Raw genomic sequence first — 21,730 nt, 5'->3', positions numbered from 1 at the left:
AGAATAGTCTTTTCTGTACCCTTAACTGTTTGTTGTAACATGCAGTTATTTATGATTTTGCTTCTTGCTTTGTAAACTAATGGCTTCATTTAAAATGAATGCTTCCCATTTCTGAAAAGCTAATATGTGTTATTACATGTGAGTGATGCATGTTAAAAACCAGAATGCTGCGACAACCTGGGATGTGCCAGAAAAGGTGGAAGAAGATATCCCACACATAAGAAAAAGATTTTCTTAGTGTTGCATTCAGTGCATCAGGTCACCCAGCAAAATTGTTGAGAAACATGGGTATTTCTATTCCTGGTAGGGGACAAGCTGGGAAAATTGATTAAAATAATATGGTACACCTCTTTGGCAGTCACAGAATTTTCATCGTATGCTTATTATGTACTCACTGTCTACCATATGTAAGAATAAGAAATAGTTCCTACCCTCAAGATGCTTGTAAGAAGGAATTAAGACTAATGTACTTACTCTTTGTAAGGAGTTAAGACTAATGTACGTTAGCAATGTATGTAATAAATTGCTAATTGTAGAACTGTGGATTATAAGTGCTAAAAAGGTTTAATCAAAAGTGAGTTTATTGAGAATTTAAGGAGTCAGATATGGAAGGAATTGCAGATAAGGTAGGACTTGAACGAGTCCATGCAATACAGTTTATAGCAAATGTATAGTTACAACATTTACAAATATTGTACTGAAGAATCCAGTGAAAATATTATTATTATTCACAATATAACAGTAATTTCAAAGCATCGATTCTCAGTCTTTTTAAAATTCACAAATTAGTAAAATTAAAAGAAATAAAATTCGGAGATTGACCAAATCACCAATTTTTTTATTTTACCAAATAAAGACCTTTAAAAAGAAATACTATTATCCACTTTCATTATCTTTTCATTTTAAAAATGACATTTTGGCACTAAAAGAATAAGAATTTCAGATTTTAAAAATTAATACATTTACCTTTATGAAGGACTCACTTCTTTCATTGTACTTTTTCTTATTGCTATAGGCCAGGAAAAACATCTTGCATTTGGGAGTCACTGATCCAGAGCATGCTATCTGTGATGCAACTTTCCTATTAATACTTCTGTGTTATCTATACTTTAGTGAAACTTAAAGTGTATTTTAATATAATACTCACTGTAACATAATATGAGAGTAATGTTACATAAAGAGTAGTTAGCTTCTTTTAGATCTTTCAGATCTTACACACTCAACTTCCCCTGAAATTATAGGCTCTTGCCCATAATTTTTACATTTACTAGGGATTTGTGTATCTAGAAAGATCAGGTATGAGAATCTGGTCAGTTTACACTAATTAGGGTTATGATATCAAAAACAGTCAAATTAAGGCTAATGAAATTCAGGAAATATTTGCATAAAGAATATGTCCTTTAAAAAATTGTTTTGGTTGTTTTTTGAAAGATTTGTTTTGATAACTGCTCTCTGCCTTTTGTTTCCCCCTTTGGTTCTACAGAGACCTCATGATTCTATCTACTTTTGCCTTTAGCAACATGATGAGACTGATTATGTACATAACTTAGAGAAAATGAAAATAAACCGAAATGCACTGAACTAAAAGTACAACCAGGAAAAAACTGAAGTTGTGGAACTTTTTACCATACATTTAAGTTTCGAAATTTTTCTTTCAACATACATATACAGAAACAAGCTATAATAAAATAAAACCCGTATTGTAGACCACTAACATTCAATTTCTTTTACAAAAGTTGTTTCCTTAAGCATATGTCACATTTTTGTGAACGCGGATTGATGATCTCTGGTTAAAAGCTTAGAAAGACTTGTGATTAATATCTATTTTTGTGAGGTTTGTTGGAACTTCTCTCAGATTTTTTTTTAAGAAAAGAATAAGTAAGTATGCCATAACAGAAAGAAAGAGTTCCAAATCTTGAAAATTTATTCAAATTTTGACCCCAATGTATCATTTCTTTAAAAAAGTCACTATAGCAAAGTGCTTAAGAGTGCAGACACCAGAGCCAAACTTCCTGGGTTTGAAATCCTGACTCTCCCACCTCCTAGCTGGGTTACCTTGAACAAGTTAATTGACATTTGTGCCTGAGTAAACTGTAGTAGAAGAACATAGACAATAATTTGAGTCTTGAATCACTGAGAAAAATTAATGAGGAAGATTGTTTTGGATAACGATACGTTGTTACTAATAAACACTATTTGGTAAACATTTGTATGATATAAGTCTGTCAAATATTCTTCCCCTTTAATCAGCATGACCAATTAAGGCACATCGTTTAGGCCAGGCGCAGTGGCTCACACCTGTAATTCCAGCACTTTGGGAGGCTGAGGTGGGCTGATAACTGGAGCCCAGGAGTTTGGGGGCAACCTGGGCAACATAGTGAGACTCCATCTCTATTAATAAAAATAAAAATAAATTCTTAAAAAATAAAACGCAATTTGGAGACATTTGTAGACCTAAAACTATATCATCTATATCTGGCTAGTATCTAATACATGTGATGCTGTAGAATCCTGATTATCCTTCTGGCATCTTGGTTAAAAAACATTTCTGTTAATAGAATGTTTATATTGCCCTTTGGCAACATAGAAACAGATAATAGTCCAATGGTAATGCCTGTGTGTTTTACTTAATATGATTGATTTTGTTCATCTTTATTGTTAGCCCTTACAGAAAAGATGTGGTAGCCCAGGCATTCTAAATATATAGAATTGTTCTATTCTTCAACACTTTAGCTCTTAGTCCTCACTGATTCTTTTGGAAGATGTGATTGTTTTATATTCAGGTAACCACCCAGAAAAGAACATCCACATAGGTCCACTCTCCGTTATCCAGAATTCTGGGGGTCAGGAGTGTTTTTAGAATGTTTCAGATTTTAGAAAAGCAATACAGTATATATACTGTATATTACATAATCCCTCCAAGCACATGTTTTTGCAACAAAAAATAGGAATAGTCACTCTAAACACTATAAATAGGCCCATGTCAGTTCAGGTCACGTTTTACCATCAAAATTGTTTTGGTGCCAAGCTTAGTCTGAGTTTTCAGAGCTTTTTGGATGTCAGAATTACAGAAAGGGATTATGAACCTATTAATATATCTTGTGTATAACATCTGTGGTAGCTGCGAACTTCTGTTGCCCCTGTGTTCTAGTTCTTGTTATTTTGAACTGGTCAGTTTCGTTTTGTGATATTTTTCTGCCATCTCTAGTTCAGTTTCCCAAGTTGACCTAAGTAGATATCAGTAAGATGAATCTGAGAAGTATATTGGTTGTTTTCTACCATTTTATATGTAATTTCTGTATAATGGGTCCTTCCTTTTTTCTTTTTAATTTCCATTTTAAATTGGGATGTATTCTCACATGAAGAAAATTTTCCAACAGACTGATTTGAAAACATTTATGAAGAAGGGACATGGATAATGATGCGGGTTTTTGTACTTGGCATGTCTTATACTCCCGTCTTTCTTTCTCAGTTACCAGGGAGCTCCTCATTCCTCTAGGCCAGAAATGTTTCTTTCTGAATAGTCTGTATTTAAAAGAAAATTTTTTAAAATTCATAACCACTAGGTTATTTTGTGTATATAGTAAAGTATATAAATTAGGTAAAAGAAATCCCTTTTAACTTAAAAGAATTTAAATTCTTTAAATTCAGGATGCTTATTAAGCTAATGTATACCAACTAGTATGATACACATTCATAATTAGCTTTAGGTAACCTTACCAGGAAATGAGTTAACTAGCTCCAAAACTCTAGCAGTCTGTGTAATTTTAATGCAGTTTTCACAAAATGCTGACAAATAACTTCTGGCTATCCAGGCAAATTAGATTGAGTGAAAATTACATCAAATAAATCTGTCTTGTTTTGCCTTTTGCTTGTTGTTGGGAAATTATATTTTCAATTTGAATCTGCTCCAAGACAGAAGTAAGACTCAGATGACCAAGGTTCCAATTCCAAGCTCTAAGACTTTATATTCTACGTTTTTTTATCTGTTGTTTTAAATATAAACTCTAATGGGAATACCATAAACGTAGACTGTTTTGAATGATTTCTCTATTTGTGTTTCTTAATTCAAGCTATATCAAGAAGGTCATTTGCTTGGTAAATTGTGAAATGTGGTATGAGAGAGACGAGCTTCATTAAAACGTTCCATCTTCATTCCTTTAGAAGACGGAATGAGTAGTTGATTTATCAGAGTGCCATTCTTGCGTGTTTATGATTATCTTATGGTGGTAATGTTCATTTGATATCCACAGGATATAAAAGTTGTGTAAGTATTTGGCTTTTATTTTTCTGTGTTCTATTCTTAATTATTTTTCTATGTCTTATTGGTTTGGCTTGGCCACGTTTTGGTCATTGTTTAGACTTTTTATTGGAACAATATTTCTTTGTACTGTTGATTACATTTATTTACTTATTTACTCACTTTAGGGTCATGATCAGAGTTCGACTCTTGCTCAGCACTCTGTTGAACTGACTTTACCCAATCATCATCCATTTCATAGAGATTTGCTCCGATATGCCAAGCTGATGGAGTGGCTAAAGAGTACAGATTATGGAAAATATGAAGGACTAACAAAGGTATGGATTTGACGTCATTTACGCACTGAGAATAGAGCATTATCTTTTAGAATCAAGAGGTCATGTGTTCAGTTCCCCAAGTTTAAAATACTGTAGTACATTCTTAGCAAAGCAGAAAATGAATCAGTGCTCTTTACCAGTGACAACATTCATTTTATTTACTTGGATAAAGGAGAGCTAAATTTTGAACTTCAGTATGGAAAAATATTAAGCCATACTGTAGCCTGAAGCATCAATTTAGTTAAATGCTATGCTTATTTCCTGAGTTTCTTTATGTACAGTATAGAAACAAGGAAGTATGAGCATTGCAAGTGAGGTATTTGCCCTCTGTGGATTTATAATCTGTTCTGTTAAGGAAATACAGAGTGCCTCTTTATTAAACAAGCATTCCACTATTCCAGACACCTGGGGCCTAACTAATAAGCATCTACTCTAATGAGCTTTAAATCTGACTGGGAAGAATCATACATAAAATAATCAGCAAAAAATTAAACACTAAACTGGAAATGAATTTTAAGTGTGTGGCAGTATAGACAAGGAAAATCTCTGTCTCGAGACCATGGGGGAAACTTCATGGACAATATCGGACTTCAGTTGATTTTAAATAATGAGTGCAATTAAATAAACCAGAAATAAGAGGAAGGGCATTCCAGGGATGGGGAGAGAGATGTGCAGACAAAGGTGAGAAAAATACATGGTTGTCCTAGAACAATGAGTTTAAGTGTGACTGAAGCAGAAATTTCTTATTCTAGGGCAGCGAGAAATTATGTTGAAAAAGATGAGCTATGGGACCTACCAGTATTCCTCAAGCATGGGAAAAGATTAAATGAGGGAAACTGAATTAAGAACCTAAAGTAATAATTCAGATGAAATGAAGTGTTGAGCCAGGAAGATGGTGTTGGGAATAGATAGAGAATCTAAACCAAAAGAGAGAACTCCAACAGCAGAAGGAACAGGTTGATGCCAAACTTGCTGGGCTTGGAGTTTAGAACAGTAGTATATACTACTGATGAAAATTCTGCACTTGGGGAAGAGCAAAGTCATTTATTCATATATTCAATCAGTAAATGAATTGAGCACCTATTACATGCTAACACTTGTAAGCACTTAGAGATACAGCATTGAAGGAAACAGTCAAATACTTGCCTTCTCAGAGTACTTATTCTAGGGGAGACAGACAAAGAAAAAAGTTAATTATATAGTATGTTAAAAGGTGCTGCTGAGTGCTCTAGAGAAAATAAAGCAGGGAATGCCAGGACTGGGAGAAGGGTGTGGGATAAGGATTTCCAGAGGAGAGCTTTCCAGGCACAGTGCAAGTGCCCTAAGGCAGAGCGTTCCTGTTGTGCTTGCAGAGCAGGGAGGCCAGTGTGGTAGGAGCACGGTGAGCCAGGGGCAGACCCTGGTTGGGGCGGGGTGGATCTGGATGGGATTGTGGACCATGTAAGGTTTTGTCTTTTACTGTGCATGACATTGCAGGGTAGGGAGGGGAGATGATGGACTTTGAGCCATGGAATGACACGGCCTGACTTAGACTTAATAGCCATTGTAGCAGGAAGCCATAGGGACAGTACTTTTCTGGCATTTATGCTGTTGACCTTTAGTTTAGGAATTGGACATCATGTCCCTTTTTAAAAAAATAGAGCTAAAGAATTCCCACCTATCTAGTCAAATACATAAATAGCTAATAGTATTCTAGATAGTCCTGGCTGAAGATCTCTTTTATTAAAATTCTGAAATACTCTTGAGAAACATCTAAAATCTTTTATCTGTAAGTTTTTGTGAATTTGAAGTTTAAAAATAAGAAATCTAATGCATAAGCTGTGTTAATAATTAATAATAATTATATGGACAATATGGCCTTAAAAGATGTTCTAGAATTGGAAATAATGATATGTTTTATCTCTGTGGAATGAGAATATTGGAATTGCTAAAGTAAAAGCAACTTCTATCTGGTATCTTAGATTCATGCTTCAGAAGAAAGCAGAAGGGTTAGGTAGAGATTTATGAGAAGTGTGATAGTAAGAAGGAGGCAAATTATATATTCTTATCCATGCATTTGTGTTGACATATTTGACAGTAGGACATTTTTATATATCAGTTTTCATGTATTTTCTCTTTGAAGTGCCTTTGCCCATTTAGAGTAAAATCTGGCTCTTGCACTTCTAAACTGAGATCATAAGAAAAGGGATATAAACCTTAGTAAAATAAATAATATTTTTAAATTATAATTTTAAAAATGCTTTTCAAAAAAAAAAAAGTTTCCTGAGGTGCTTCTATACTTCTTATCTGGCTAGCTGTTTTAGGTGAGATTATTTTAGTTCCTCAGAATTAGTATATTAAGCATTATACACCTCCACTGTTGTGTTATATTTTGTTTTGTCTTGTTTTCATTCAACAGAATTCTGATTTGGAGATCTCTTAAGGAAAAAATTTACATTAGTGGAATTCTTTGCCTTTTGAAGTTTTAGGAGGATTAATATTCTGAATAATTAAACATAAATTATATTTCTTTAAGAGTTTTGTGCCAACAAGTGCTTTGTCCCCTAGTGAATATTCAAATAAGTAATCAATAAGCTTTCTGCCTAATTGTGTTCCCAGTATTATTGCCCTATCTTTATATATAATGCAGTGTTCATGAATGTAATTTAAAGTGAAGAAACAAGATTATAGCCAACCTAGTAATGATTTATGGAATCATTCTCTGTTCGGAGTATATTTTTGATTGACAATATTAATGAGCTTTTTAAATGAAATTGACTTTTTCCCAGGAATGTTGCGTCATCCTGTGATTTGAGCTTTTGACAGGTTGTGTATTTTTTACCTCATCTAATTTGGTTGCTGAAGAGTTGTCAAAAACAGAAATTTTACTTAAGCAAGAAGGAAGAAAGGAATGAAAGAAAAAAGAAGGAAACAGAAAAATCAGTGTTTCTTTAGTAAGAAATCATAATTAAATTCAGAAAGCTATTTGCACTTGGTTAGGTTTACACAGCTCATACTTTTTGGCAGGAACAGGAAAAACTTGTTCAAAATTCTTTGGGAATAAGAATCACTAGCCACTGCCTCTAGCTGTACTGAGGCTGAATCTAAGCAAAGCCCCATTTTGTGGTATACAGAAAATAGATGTAGCTTGGACTGCCCAAATTCCCTCCTCCCGGGACTGCTACCCCTGTCTGCGACTCTGGGTCATACATGTAGGGCAGTTAGTAGAGACGGTCTATCCATGCTTGGGTAGGAAAGGAGTTTTCCTCTCCTAATAGCCTCCTGAGTTTGGCAGTCTGACTTGAAGATGACTCACGTGTCTTCTCTCCACCTCAGTTTTACATTTGTAGAATTTGTCTTATTGTTGCGAACCCCAAATGTCTGAGACAAGATCTCAGTCAGTTTAGGAAGTTTATTTTGCCAAAGTTAAGATCGCGCACCCATGACACAGCCTCAGGAAGTCCTGACGACATGTGCCCAAGGTGGTCCAAGCACAGCTTGGTTTTATACATTTTAGGGAGACATGAGACGTCAATCAATATATGTAAGGTGAACATTGGTTTGGTCTGGAAAGGCCAAACAACTCGAAGCAAAGGGACAACAAAGTGGGGAGGGGACTTCCAAATCATAGGTGGATAAGCAACAAATGGTTGCATTCCTTTGAGTTTCTGATTAGCCTTTCCAAAGGAGCCAATCAGATACGTATTTTTCTTGGTGAGCAGAAGAATGACTTTGAATAGAAAGGGAGGCAGGTTTGCCCAAGCAGTTCCCAGCTTCACTTTTCCCTTTAGCTTAGTGATTTTGGGGCCCCAAGATTTATTTTCCTTTCACATCGTATAAAGAAAAAGTAAACATGGAGACCCTACAGTGGGCCCAGGTTCCACTGCTTTCTACTTGAAGCCAAACACTAGAGGCAAGGGTTGCTGTGAGGAAAGGCAGATTTAATCAGAGCCAGAGAAGCTGAGGTGAATGGAAGGAAAAAAAAATCAGAGAGCCAGTAGAGAAGATGGCAAACTAGCATTCTAAAGTACCATCTTAAAATTTAAAACTTACTATAGGGTTTTGTTTTGTTTTTTTGTTGTTGTGTTGTGGTTTGTTTTTGTTTTCGTTTTTTGTTTTTTTAGACAGGGTCTCACTCTGACACCCAGGCTGAAATGCAGTGATGTGATCACAGCTCACTGCAGCCTCAACTTCCTGGGCTCAAGCAGTCCTCCTGCCTCAGCCTCCTGAGTAGCTGGGACTACAGGCATGTGCCACCACTCCTGGCTAATTTTGTATTTTCTGTAGATACAGGGTTTCGCCATGTTGCCCAGGCTAGCATCATAGAGTTTTGGAGAGACACTGATATAGTAAAACCTTCCTGTGGTCTTTCCTATCAGTGAGTTCTGTTGAGTACCAGGAAAAAAGGTATCTTAAGTCATTTGAGTCCCACTGAAAAAGTAATACATCCCAATGAAATAGGAATTTTAATTTATATTTGCTTTTAAAGTTATACAAAGATCATGGGAAAGAATTGCCCATTTGACTAAGTGTTCTTACAGAGATTATGTGAAAAATGTATATGGCCTACAAATTGAAAAAGGACAGGATCTATATTATGTTTGGTCCAAATGCTGTTTTATAAGAATACATCTATAAAATATTTTAAGACAATCAATGGTAAACTGTGAATCAATATACAAATATTTATACAACATGTACCTTTTGGAAGGTATACCTGATCTTTAAAGCAGGTAAACATGTTCTTAAAATGGATGTACTAATTTGAAATAATATAGGAAGTTGAAGCTTAGATTTTATTATAAACTTAAAAGAATAGCTAGGTACAACTTTTCTGCTATGAGTTTATTTAAATTTAGTCAGATTCTGTGTATGGCATTTAACTTCATACTTGGAAAAATATACAGTCTCCCACTGTTGAGGAACTCTTCTTGAGAGTATATTTTTATGTGATAATAAGTAGAAATGATGAAGAAATGATTTTTGTATGCCAAAGGATAGATGTTTTTATTTAAGCGAGAATTAATCAAATCTGTTTTAAGAAAATTAATTACTTAATTTTGAAAACTGTAAGATATGCTAATTAAATTCTTATGGAAAATAACCTATTTTGGAGTAATACCCCAAGCTGTCAGAGACTCAGTGAAACTGAATATTCTTAAGTGCCGTTGACACTATTTATTATTGGTCTGTTTTTAAAGCAACATGACAATACAGAGGAAGAGCAATTAAGATTCCTATACACTTTGACCCTGTAATTCCATCCTTAAGAAATTATTTCAAAGAAATAGTTCATTAGAGATGAAAAGCTTATTGTAACGTTGTCTATCATAGCAAAACATGGAAACCTCTTCATTGTCCTGTGTTAGGGGATTGGTTTATTTAGTGGTGCTACACCAACAAAACTGAATACTGTGCTGTCATTAAAATGTGAGACTAGAGAAACGTGATTATTCTGATTTAGATATTCTGTATAGTATGATTACAGTGATATTTAAAATATGCAAAAGGTAATATAGAAAAATGAAAATATAAATATGGTTATGTTTGACTTCATATTTTTGTAAATTGTTAACATTATGATGCCTATTCAATTGTTTTTTAAGACAGAAAATAACCTATTTTTATATCCTGTGAAATACATCAAAGTTTTTGACCATGAAATTTAAAACAAACATGAAGGACTTGGGGAATTGAAAAATTGAAATTGTTAAATGTGTTGTATTAATAAGAAGTACATGTTACTTTTATTTTAAGAATTACATGGATTATTTATCCCGACTATATGAAAGAGAAATCAAAGATTTCTTTGAAGTTGCAAAGATCAAGATGACTGGCACAACTAAAGAAAGCAAGAAGTTTGGTAAGCTTAGGCATGTCAGTTCATTATCTTCCTATTAAAAATGGTTTTATTTATAACAAATAATTCTAAGACTTCTTAAGCAAGGTGGAGGTAGATCCAGCAGAATTTATGAAAAAAAGGTCTAAAACATTGGCTTGATTTATAGCTGTTTCATAGAACAAATATGTATATCTGTAAATTTTCTTTACTAATTAAAATTCTGCAGTATGTGACTGTGACAGCAATTGCGTATTCATGCTATAATCAAATATATATATTCATAAGAACAGCAGTTGGTGAGAAAATGAAGTGCAGTCAAGTAGAGAAAGTACTAGACTGAGAGACAGATGTTGGGAGTTCAGTTTAACTGATTCCCTAAAAGACTTTTTATAACAGCTGGGGGCAAGTCACTAATCTCTTAAGTCATTGCTCTCCACATAGAAATGAAACTGGTTCCTGGCTTCTTACTTCTCACTGGCTATTTTGAATCAAAAAGAAAGTTTAAATATTTTCTCCCCTGCCAAAGGGCTGTAAAACTGTCACCAAACATTCTCATGTTATTTTACCTTATTTTTCTAAAGAGATGCTTTGAAGCATGTTAATTTTTGTTGTTTGTAAGTATTTTAAATGGACAAAAACATTATTTGAAAGAATAGCCAGTGACAGTATCAAGTTATGAGGAAGGTGATTTGCCAAGGCCACATTCTGCTCTTGCATGTATCCATCTCTGGAGTTCCTTTTGGATGGAGTTTTGTGCCTATTCAAGTCAAAACCTGGCCTTAAATGGCCACATTGTGTACTCCTCAGTGTGTCTGCCTAGCTGCCCTTTAGAAAAATGAGTTTAGCATTTGCTTGTTGAAAGGAGCCTATGTCCTAAGCAACTTCAGTAATCAAGAAACAGGATTGAAAACTGATAGTACATGTTTCCATTCTTTTCTGTAGGACAGAGAAGACTGTCATTAATGGGTAATTATTCTGTAACTCACTATTTTTAAAAAATGCAACACTAATATATTGATTATACTAGTCCAGACGTTTGAAATGGTTTGAATTTGTCTGTAAATATGCTACACTTTACAGATACTGATAAGAATCTTGGGACAGTAGGCTTTTGGAAACAGAAATGCTAACTCATCCTAAAGGTTAATTGTTCTTAAACAGCAGTGTGTTTATATCCCTGTTAATGTTTCACTGTGGATATGTTATGCTTTTTTTTTGTAGTAAACAGCATATTATTAATGCAGTTACATGTTTAATGTTTTCATTAAGTATATTTGTCACCACTTGTTAGTGAACCATTTTATTTTGAGAGAACTCCTTCAGTATATGAAAACTGGAGGTAAGAGAGAACTATTTCTAAAATTATCTACTGAGTAGGTCATTAATCCCAGTATCATAATAGTTTATCAAGTCTAAGATTCACATTAAGATAAATGAAATAATAAGAATATAACTTAAGTCAAGTACAATAGTATCTTAATGTTATCATTGCATTAACCTGAAACCTAAATTTTTTCCTCCTTGAGAAATTCTTAAATTATCTTGTTAAAAACATTTTTAACTAACATAATACAGGTTAAAAGGTACTTTTGTAGTTTTATAAGTGTTAAGATCACATATCTTCTATTAAATGTGTCTATTAAATAGCAAGGAATAGGAGAGTTATTTGTGACAATTGAGTGCATAGAAAATTGCGCTCGCTTTAGCAGCACATATACTAAAATTGGAACAATACAGAGAAGATGAGCATTGTCCCTGTGCAAGGATGACACACTAATTTGTGAAATGATCTATAAAACAAATGAAAATTACAGTGTCAGTTATTTTGATATCAGCTATAGGAGAAGAAAAACTAAATAAACAATTTGGAGAATAAAAATTGTTTGGTTCATGTTTGAAAATCCAACTTTTAGGCAGTATTTTAAAAATTAATTTCAAGTTAAATGCAAATGACTTGAGAATTTGTAAAGATATAGCGTACATTTTTTTCAAAGATATCTTTTCAGTGATTCAAATTGTGTTTAAATAAATTTTTAATACTATAGACTGTCCTGGCTTATAATTGTTCGACTTAGGATTTTTTTATTTTACAGTGGTTTGAAAGCAGTCTGCAGTCAGTACAAACCATACTTCAAGTACCCATAGCCATTCTGTTTTTTACTTTCAGTATGGTATTCAGTAAATTACATGAAATATTCAATACTTTATTATAAAAGAGGCTTTGTGTTAGATGATTTTGCCCAACTCTAGGCTGATGTGTTTTCACCATGTTTAAGGTAGGCTAGGCCTCTGGTGTTCAGTAAGTTGGGTGTGTTAAATGCATTTTCTAATATTTTCAACGTGTAATGGGTTTATCAAAATGTAACTCCAGCCTGGCGCAGTGGCTCACACCTATAAATCCAGCACTTTGGGAGGGTGAGCCGAGAGGATGACTTGAGCCCTGGAGTTCGAGACCAGCCTTGGTAACATGACAAAACCCCATATATACAAAAAAATCAAAAATTAGCCAGGCATGGTGGCATGCACCTGTGGTCCCATCTACTTAGGAGGCTGAGGGGCATGGATCCCTTGAGCCTGAGAGGTCAAGGCTGCAGTGAGCCATGACTGTGCCACTACACTCCAGCCAGGACAACAGAGCAAGACCCTGTCTCAAAAAAAAAAAAAAGCAAGAAATGTAACCCCATCGTAAGTCAAGGAGCATCTGTAATTATAATTAAAATAGAAATCTCAAATTTTGGAAAGATGACTTTTCAGTGAATGAAAATTAAGTAATTATAAATGAAATTTAAATTAATTTTGTTTTTGCTTGCTTGCTTGCTCTGAAAATTCTGGGTGACAAATGCTAGTAAGAATAAATGCTAGTAAGAATAATCAGAATGAATGCATCTTACAAAAAGAAACTATATAGTCAATATAGTGATAGAGAATCAGGGGAATAGAGAATCCTTTCTTTTTCAGCCACTCTTGAGTCAAGTCTTTAACATCTACTTAGCTGAAATAATTCAAAATTATGTTAAAGTACCAGGGAAGTAGCTTTTCTTTGTGATAAGGCCTTTGTGTAGGTTACTGCCTTTTTAAATAGATTTATTTTGATATTTTCAAAGGCATGAAATTTTTTCCCACAGGATTGATATTTCAGTGTATTTTTTTCCTTTGTATTCTACAAATTTAATGAAATGACAGGGAAAGGAAATTTAGTAATTATTTTTTTAGTCACCATTTTTACTTTCTACAGTTGAGATATATATATCACTTCTCGTTTGTATGAGATTTTAGTCCCTTAATACATACATTTACATAATCATTGCCCTCCTTCCAATTCAATATTCCAAATCTTTAAAATAGCCAAAATTATTTTATTATTGTTTCTCCGCTAAACTAAGAAACCTTGTTGATTCCAAAGAGTCGTGAATACAATGCTGAATTCAAGGATGGCTGGAAGATTAACTCAATAAATATTTATAAATTACCTATTACCTAATAACTCACTGTTATAAGTACTGGGAATGCAGCAGTAAACAAAGACCCTACCTTTATGAAGTTTACATTCTAGTGGGGATTATTTAAAGATATTTAACATTTTACCTCAGTATTATCACTTGCTGATAAGTGATACAGGCTGTTTTATGAACCCCAAATTATAATTAATAGGCACTACTACTAAGTCTGTATTCCTTATTGACTACTAAAGAGAGAAAACTAGTCAGGCATGGTGATACATGTCTATAATCTCAGCTATATGGGAGGCTGAGGTAGGAGGATCACTTGAGCCCAGGAGTTCAGGTCCAGCCTTGGCAACCTAATGAGATCCTGTCTCAAAAAAAAAAAAAAGAAAAAGATAAACCATATAAAGAATTAGATTTTGCTCTGGCACTGCTGAACATAGCATAGTGACACCTTAAGGCACCAGAAAGTACTGTTTAGATTGGCTAGCTAGTAGTTCCAGCATGATCCCTGTTTGCCACTTTAATGTCCAGCCTTGTTTTTTCATATTCCCTTGAGCTTTAGGTCAGCCAAGGCTAGAAAGATATACCTGTCACTGATGAAGATATACCAGTCACTGATGTGACAAGATTTTTGCCTTGAAGCTTGGCAGGGATAATGTCAGTTGACACATCATTTTGCTGTTTTAAAGATATTTTTAGGTTTTAGTTTTATTCTTTAACATTCTGTTTCATCCTATGATCTTTCGTCACCTTTCACATCAACTTCTAATTTGAGTGCAGACTGTTTTGCAAAATTAGCTCTCATATTGATCTAATAGATATTATAGAGAGAGAAGTTTTAGATAAAAGAAATGCCTAATGACCTAAAAAGAGTTCAAATTCTTATATTACATCTGTTCCCTAAACTTTACCCTTTTATTCATACATCTGATTGTTAGTATTATGATATATACCTTTCATTCTGAGCACTCACAAAGCCAGTGATTAAGTAATTCAGCTTGATAATTAGTTTTAACTTTTCAGTGGTTTTAAAGCCCCACTCATATAATTTTTTGTTAGATATAGTATAAAATTATTTAGTCAGTGGAGAATCAGGAGCTTTCAGGGAATACAAGATTGTTGACATCTAAATCTACAGCTGCATTCTAATAAATTGCCACTTTATTTACTTGAATTATATTTTCTCAGGAAACCAAAACTTGCAAATTTAGTCTTTTAAATTTAAGTGTACCAGCTTCATAAACTTAAAAAAAAAAACAAAACATTTTAAAGTGTAGGGGGATTACACGTAGATATTTCTACCTGAATATTTGAGTAAAAACAATACATTAAAAGTACAGTTTTTTTCTCTCATATAATTTCTCAAACAGTAGGTGACCAACTAAACATGTGTTTGCACTTCTTGTTACTTGATGCTCATGGTTCTTTGCATGTGTCTTTTAAACTAGAGCTTTAACTTCCTCTTGTGCATGGTTTGTGCAAATTGCAGTTTATTAACTTGTCTTTGTCTTTGATGCTTGCAACCTAATCCATCACAGCTACACTGCCTCGAAAAGAAAGTGCTGTCAAACAGGAAACAGAGAGTGAGTATGCTTAGTGTATTAGTAGGTATTCTCAATGCATGTTTGTTTAATGTCTAGAAATTAGTTGTCTTGAAAAAAGGTAACACCAAAAATTTTGATTGCTCTGAATTGCCAGGTATTGGTGAAAGAAAGCCAACATGATGGTAGTGATATGGCTGTATCCAAGAAATACATGATATAGTTAAAATTACTTGACGAGTAGTAGAACATTGTGTCAGAAATTTGTGAAAAGGCTTAACCATTATACTTCTGTTTTCAGGCTGTTTAGAAGCTATAAAAAAATCTTATATAGATATGGTCGGATTTTACATAATGAAGCCAAAGTTTATCTTTAATTGTACCTATTCTGTCTTCATTTGTCTTTTCTGACCATTAGCAAATAGTACAAGTTAACTGAGAGATATTCAGGAAGGATGTTTTTAAAATATATTAGTTATTGTTTATGTTTAATTCTGAATAAAAATGTCACCTTTTCTTCTGAAAATCAAATCCTTTAATTCCTTGGTGTATGTGAGCTATTGCCAGCTATATGTTCTCATTTTTCCCCGTGGCTATGATGGATACCAAAATTTTACCTAAACAGAGATGTCCCATATTAATATGATTAGTGATGTATGTATTACATTTCAGTTGTATTTTAAATATAACGAGTTTTCAGGGTGTTTTTTCTGTTCATTTTATTTAGTTTTTAAAGGACTATAATCAGTTCACTTAATGGAAAAGCAGTTTCAGAGTTCAGAACACATTAAATTGAATCATATGTAATTGACTTTTTTTGGTAGGGCAAAGTGATCAAGTATGGGCAGTTTCTTGTGGTTCAACCTAATATATTGATTTATTGTGGAGGTAACATTGAGATGCAGCAATTTTCTTCTGAAGTATAACAAAGTCATGCTGGCTAATATGCTAACGTGGTCCTCAGTGACCTTCATCCATATTCCTGTCCTTTTGAATGGAAAAGAAACCCTCATCTACTTCAGTCTAGCGATATCACCAGGTGACTTTATGAAATGGGCAGGTTATAGACAATATGCTCTTTAAGGTCCCTTTCAGTCCTGTTCTGTGGATCTGTGTAGTTTCACTTCTTTTTTCAATATGCTCAGGATTAGGACACAAATGTTAATGGAAGATAAGGAAACTATACCACCTATCCCTTATAGAAGATTTGTGCACTAACTAATATGAGCCCTGGAAGATCAAGCCAGTAGAAGAGAGAAGATCTATCCCTGCTTTATACTTTGGATCATTTATTTGTGAAGGTCATAACTTTCAAAGTTTTATTATTTCTTAGGTCTTCATGGAAGTTCAGGGAAATTAACTGGATCTACTTCTAGTCTAAATAAGCTCAGTGTTCAGAGTTCAGGGAATCGCAGATCTCAGTCATCTTCCCTGCTGGATATGGGAAACATGTCTGCCTCTGATCTCGATGTTGCCGACAGGACCAAATTTGATAAGGTAAACTAAAATAACAAGTGTTTCTTAGACATTAACATTAGTTTTCTTTTCTAACAGCAGTTTGTGGTTGCTCTAAGTGTGTTCAAAGATTTGGGTTCTTCTGGTTCTCTTAAGCATTAACCATGTCTTACTTTCCAACTGAATCAAATCTGGAAAAAAAAAAAAAAACTAGTCAAAGGACAAGTAAAATGTGAATTATCAATGAAATGGCATAAAAGTTTTATTAAAATTTGTTATAAATCATAAAATGCTTGTATCTCAAATCTAAGGTGTTTGGGCACCTAGAAAGTAAGAGGAAATAAAAGCTTTTGTGATGCTGGCCTTTCTCTGTACTAAATTAAATAAGTTTTTTTGTTTGTTTGTTTTTGAAATGGAGTCTTGCTCTGTCGCCCAGGCTGGAATGCGGTGGCACAGTCTCAGCTCACTGCAACCTCCGCCTTCTGGATTCAAGCAGTTCTCCTGCCTCCCTCCCAAGTAGTTGGGATTACAGGTGCCTGCCACCACACCCAGCTAATTTTTGTATTTTTAGTGGAGATGGGGTTTCACCATGTTGGCCAGGCTGGTTTCAAACTCCTGAGCTCAAGTGATCTGCCCACTTTGGCCTCCCAAAGTGCTGGGATTACAGGCATGAGCCATCATGCCTGGCCATAAATAAGTTTTAAAAGTTGATCTTTGTGCTCCTCTTTCCAGATGTGAAGTGAATAACTGTGAGTTTTATTTTAGGTATATTTTGTGGCCTTGTTATACCTTGCTAATACCATTGTCCTGTCGATCTTGGAAGAGTTTGTTTTTGGGATTCCATTGAGATTATAAATTCATAGATTAGTGAGATTATGGATCCATGGTCTGTGCAGAAAAGAAAATTTAATGTGAAGTGTTATTTTAAGCATTTGGTGCAGTTCTTTCGTTACAGGATCACTTTGGTTTTCTTCAGATCTTTGAACAGGTACTAAGTGAACTGGAGCCCCTATGTCTGGCAGAACAGGATTTCATAAGTAAATTTTTCAAACTACAGCAACATCAAAGTATGCCTGGAACTATGGTATGGCTCACAGTGTATTTTGGCTAGTATTTATGATCTGTAACATAATTAGCTTAATTAATATGTAGTCACAATTTTATTATCAGAAGAGAAAAGGAAAGAATTTATCATGTAAGGATTTTTTTATGACGTAAGGATTTAGGATGTAAGGAATTTTTGTAATACCACAAGATAATAAAAACAGTGACAGATGAAGTTTGGGCATCTAATTTAATATTTTAGAATATTACAAGCCTAAATATTCTCTAAATTAGTGGGGGGAGGAATGTCTGAGTTTACTTTGCAAAGAACATTATTTAAAAGGCTATTTTAACATTTTAGTAGTTATCAAGACAAACACAATGTTTTAAAATGATGTTTGAGTGTATACACTATAGTATACCAAATAACAATAATGAGAAGTAAAAGAAAATGAGGCCTCAGATCTGCCTTCCTTGTGGCTTTGTTACTAACTAGCCATGAGATCTTAAGCCAGTTATTCGATCCCCAGCTTTCCTCTTCTGTAAAGTAGATATCATAGTGCCTATTCAGCATGCCTTTCTGGTAGCGTACATATAAGAGAATAAGATGAGAGAGTTTCTTGAGTATTTTGAAGAACTTAAAAACAGTGCAAATAAAGTTTTTTAAATTACCATCTCAAAATTGTATGCCACAGACAACCAACTTATAAAAGCAGTGATAAAATAAATGAGAAATGGATTATGATAAATGGTTTAGAGTGTTCATTGTTACGGTAGTAATGGTGGCAAATTTGTTTATTTGTTGGCTTCTGTAAGAATTTTTTATTGCATTTTTTTAATGCTGAAGTTTTATTAGAATAAATGATGAGATTTCCTTAATTTTTTAAATTCTCTTTTGAAAGTTGTGTTTGGACGTTTTCTATTTTTGTGGTGGTTGTTGTCAAACTGCCCCCATTCCCACACCTTGCGTTCAGCTTCCTGTACCTCCCTACTTCCCCTCAGGTGCACACACAAATACAACTTCTCACCCCACAAAAGTTCTTGGATAAAACCTAAGAAGAGTATCTCATGAACATTCTTAAACAGCATACTAAATTATATAGCTAGCTTTATCATAATGCTACCTTTAAAAATCATTATTTTTCATAATGTATTCTTTCCTAGGAATTTTAAGACTGAGCAGGCTTTTGCTATATAAATACTAGTCAAATTGTTGGTATTTTATTATGTAAAGTGCCTGAATAATTTTTGCAGGCTGAAGCAGAGGACCTGGATGGAGGAACATTATCACGGCAACATAATTGTGGCACACCACTGCCTGTTTCATCTGAGTATGTCTTTGTTACTATCTGTTGTTTATTTTGGAAAAAATAAACTTTAAAACATGGAGTGCTGCTCATTGAGGGGTCTAGATGTTTCTCAGTAGCCTGACAGCACTCACAGCACCAGCATGTGTGTCCATTGTCTTACCAAACGTTTTACTGATTTAAAATCAGTCTTATTCTTATTTTATGGCTCTTCAACTCTTCCTTGCTCCAGGACTTACGGAAGATGAAGTCAGTCTGTTGTTTGCTGGTAGGGGGAAGCCTTTAATTGTAGTGTATTTCTTAGAAATCACAAAGCACATTTCATGACCCAGCTTTACAACTTAAAGCTAATTCAAATGATAAAACCCAATGTCAGTAAAATATTTTTATATCAAAAACTACTATAATCATATTTAGACATTTTTATTTGTTTGTTGTTGTTGTTGTTGTTTTCTGAGACAGAGTCTCCCTCTGTTGCCCAGGCTGGAATGCAGTGGCACCATCTCAGCTCACTGCAACTGCACTCCACCTCCCGGGTTCAAGCGATTCTCCTGACTCAGCCTCCCAAGTAGCTGGGATTACAGACATGCACCACCACGTCTGGCTAATTTTTGTACTTTTGGTAGAGACAGGGGTTCACCATGTTGGCCAGGCTGGTCTCGAACTCCTGACCTCAGGTGACCTGCGCACCTTGGCCTCTCAAAGTGCTGGGATTACAGGCGTTGAGCCACCATGCCTGGCTATTTAGACATTTTTAGTTGAAATTTAATTATGGTATTTTTGTCTTTTTGTATATACCCAGTGGATTAAAGTTAAAGGTGAATTCACCTGAAGCTCATTATAACTTTATACTTCTTGTCTGTTTTCTGAACAGGAAAGATATGATCCGCCAAATGATGATTAAAATATTCCGCTGCATTGAGCCAGAGCTGAACAACCTAATTGCATTAGGAGACAAAATTGATAGCTTTAACTCTCTTTATATGCTAGTCAAAATGAGTCATCATGTGTGGACTGCACAAAATGTGGACCCTGCTTCTTTCCTAAGTACTACATTGGGAAATGTTTTGGTGACTGTCAAAAGGAACTTTGACAAATGCATTGTAAGTTTTCTTTTTTAAAAAAATACCTTAGCATCCTAGTCATTGCAAAATATAGGTAAATGTATTTAAATCGAGGGATTTCCAGGTTTCTGTTGGGGAATCTGTTGTTTATGTCCCTCAAAGCAGGGCATGGCAACAATCTACATGAACAGAGTTAGTTGGGTGGCACTATGCCAGCTAGTTTCCATTCCACACTGTGAATCTTGGCAAGTTCTGGAGGAGGTGGCACAGTGGCAACAGTTGCTTAAGAGATCCACTGGAGGCCAGACTCAGTGGCTCACACCTGTAATGCCAGCACTTTGGAAGGCCGAGGTGGGCAGATCACCTGAGGTCAGGAGTTCGAGACCAGCGTGGTGAACATGGCAAAACCCCATCTCTACTAAAAATACAAAAATTAGCCAGGCGTGGTAGCACATGCCTATAATCCCACCTACTCAGGAGACTGAGGCAGGAGAATTGCTTGAACCTGTGAGGTGGAGGTTGCAGTGAGCCGAGATTGCACCAGTGCTCTCTAGCCTGGGTGACAAGAGTGAAGACTCTGTCAAAAAAAAAAAAAAAAAAATCCACTGAATCACTGACATCTCAGTTTATTAGTCAATCACCATTGATTTAATGAAACAGTTGAAACTATCACTTGGGTTGTTACTGTTCTTCTTTTAATACATTCTAATAAGAAAACTAATTTGATTATTTTAATTTTTTATTTTAATAGTTTAGTAGCTTTAATAATTGTATTTTATTTTAAGAATAAACTGTTAAAACTGAGCAATTATCATTTTCCTCCTAATAGAAAAAAATCTAACAACTTTCTTACTATCTGTTACTTTTTTTTTTTTTTGAGATGGAGTCTCGTTCTTGTTGCCCAGGCTGGAGAGCAACAGTGCAATCTCGGCTCACCGAAACCTCCGCCTCCCGGGTTCAAGCGATTCTCCTGCCTCAGCCTCCCGAGTAGCTGGGATTGCAGGCATGCGCCACCACGCCCGGCTAGTTTTGTATTTTTAGTATAGATGGGGTTTCTCCATGTTGGTCAGGCTGGTCTCAAACTCCCAACCTCAGGTGATCCGCCCGCTTCAGCCTCCCAAAGTGCTGGGATTACAGGCAAGAGACACCGGCCATCTATCCGTTACATTTTTTACACTTGTATGTATGAATTGGGCTGGGCCAGGTTAAAAAATGCTTCATGAACACTTCTCAAGGCATGGCACTAGAGAAGGTAATCTAGACAAAGATGTAAATTCACATTTTCTCATAAGTTGCATATATATATATAAAGGACATAGGTTTGCCACTAAAGAAGAGGGTGGTTTCTTCTGCCTGTCATCCTTCTGTATATCTTATTTTAATTCTTATTTTAATAATATCTTATTTTTGATGAGATCTTATCTCTCATTTATGAACACTGGTCATAAGATCAATAGACAGCATTTATAAATGA

General features: G+C 34.7%; 1 protein-coding gene and 1 non-coding gene across 27 annotated transcripts in view; both read left to right on the top strand.

The window, feature by feature from the left end:
* Positions 1 to 21,730, top strand: part of EXOC1 (exocyst complex component 1) — a 51,385-nt gene that overhangs the window by 19,722 nt on the left and 9,933 nt on the right. For 15 of the 26 annotated variants that reach the window (XM_055294614.2, XM_063610428.1, XM_063610426.1 and 12 more), the window contains 7 exons: positions 4,429 to 4,578; positions 10,315 to 10,420; positions 15,384 to 15,428; positions 16,720 to 16,883; positions 17,818 to 17,925; positions 19,140 to 19,216; positions 20,067 to 20,295. In XM_055294614.2, the coding sequence (XP_055150589.1) occupies positions 4,429 to 4,578; positions 10,315 to 10,420; positions 15,384 to 15,428; positions 16,720 to 16,883; positions 17,818 to 17,925; positions 19,140 to 19,216; positions 20,067 to 20,295 (879 nt within the window). The remainder of the gene's footprint in view (positions 1 to 4,428; positions 4,579 to 10,314; positions 10,421 to 15,383; positions 15,429 to 16,719; positions 16,884 to 17,817; positions 17,926 to 19,139; positions 19,217 to 20,066; positions 20,296 to 21,730) is intronic. The other 11 variants (XM_055294623.2, XM_055294622.2, XM_063610432.1 and 8 more) reach the window with 1 other exon arrangement.
* Positions 12,093 to 12,199, top strand: LOC129492339 (U6 spliceosomal RNA). Its single transcript, XR_008660802.1, has one exon. It is a non-coding gene; the product is annotated as a U6 spliceosomal RNA (small nuclear RNA).

This window comes from Symphalangus syndactylus, chromosome 10 (genome assembly GCF_028878055.3).
Source record: "Symphalangus syndactylus isolate Jambi chromosome 10, NHGRI_mSymSyn1-v2.1_pri, whole genome shotgun sequence".
NCBI lineage: Eukaryota > Metazoa > Chordata > Mammalia > Primates > Hylobatidae > Symphalangus > Symphalangus syndactylus.
This window is presented reverse-complemented; position numbering and strand designations above follow the sequence as displayed.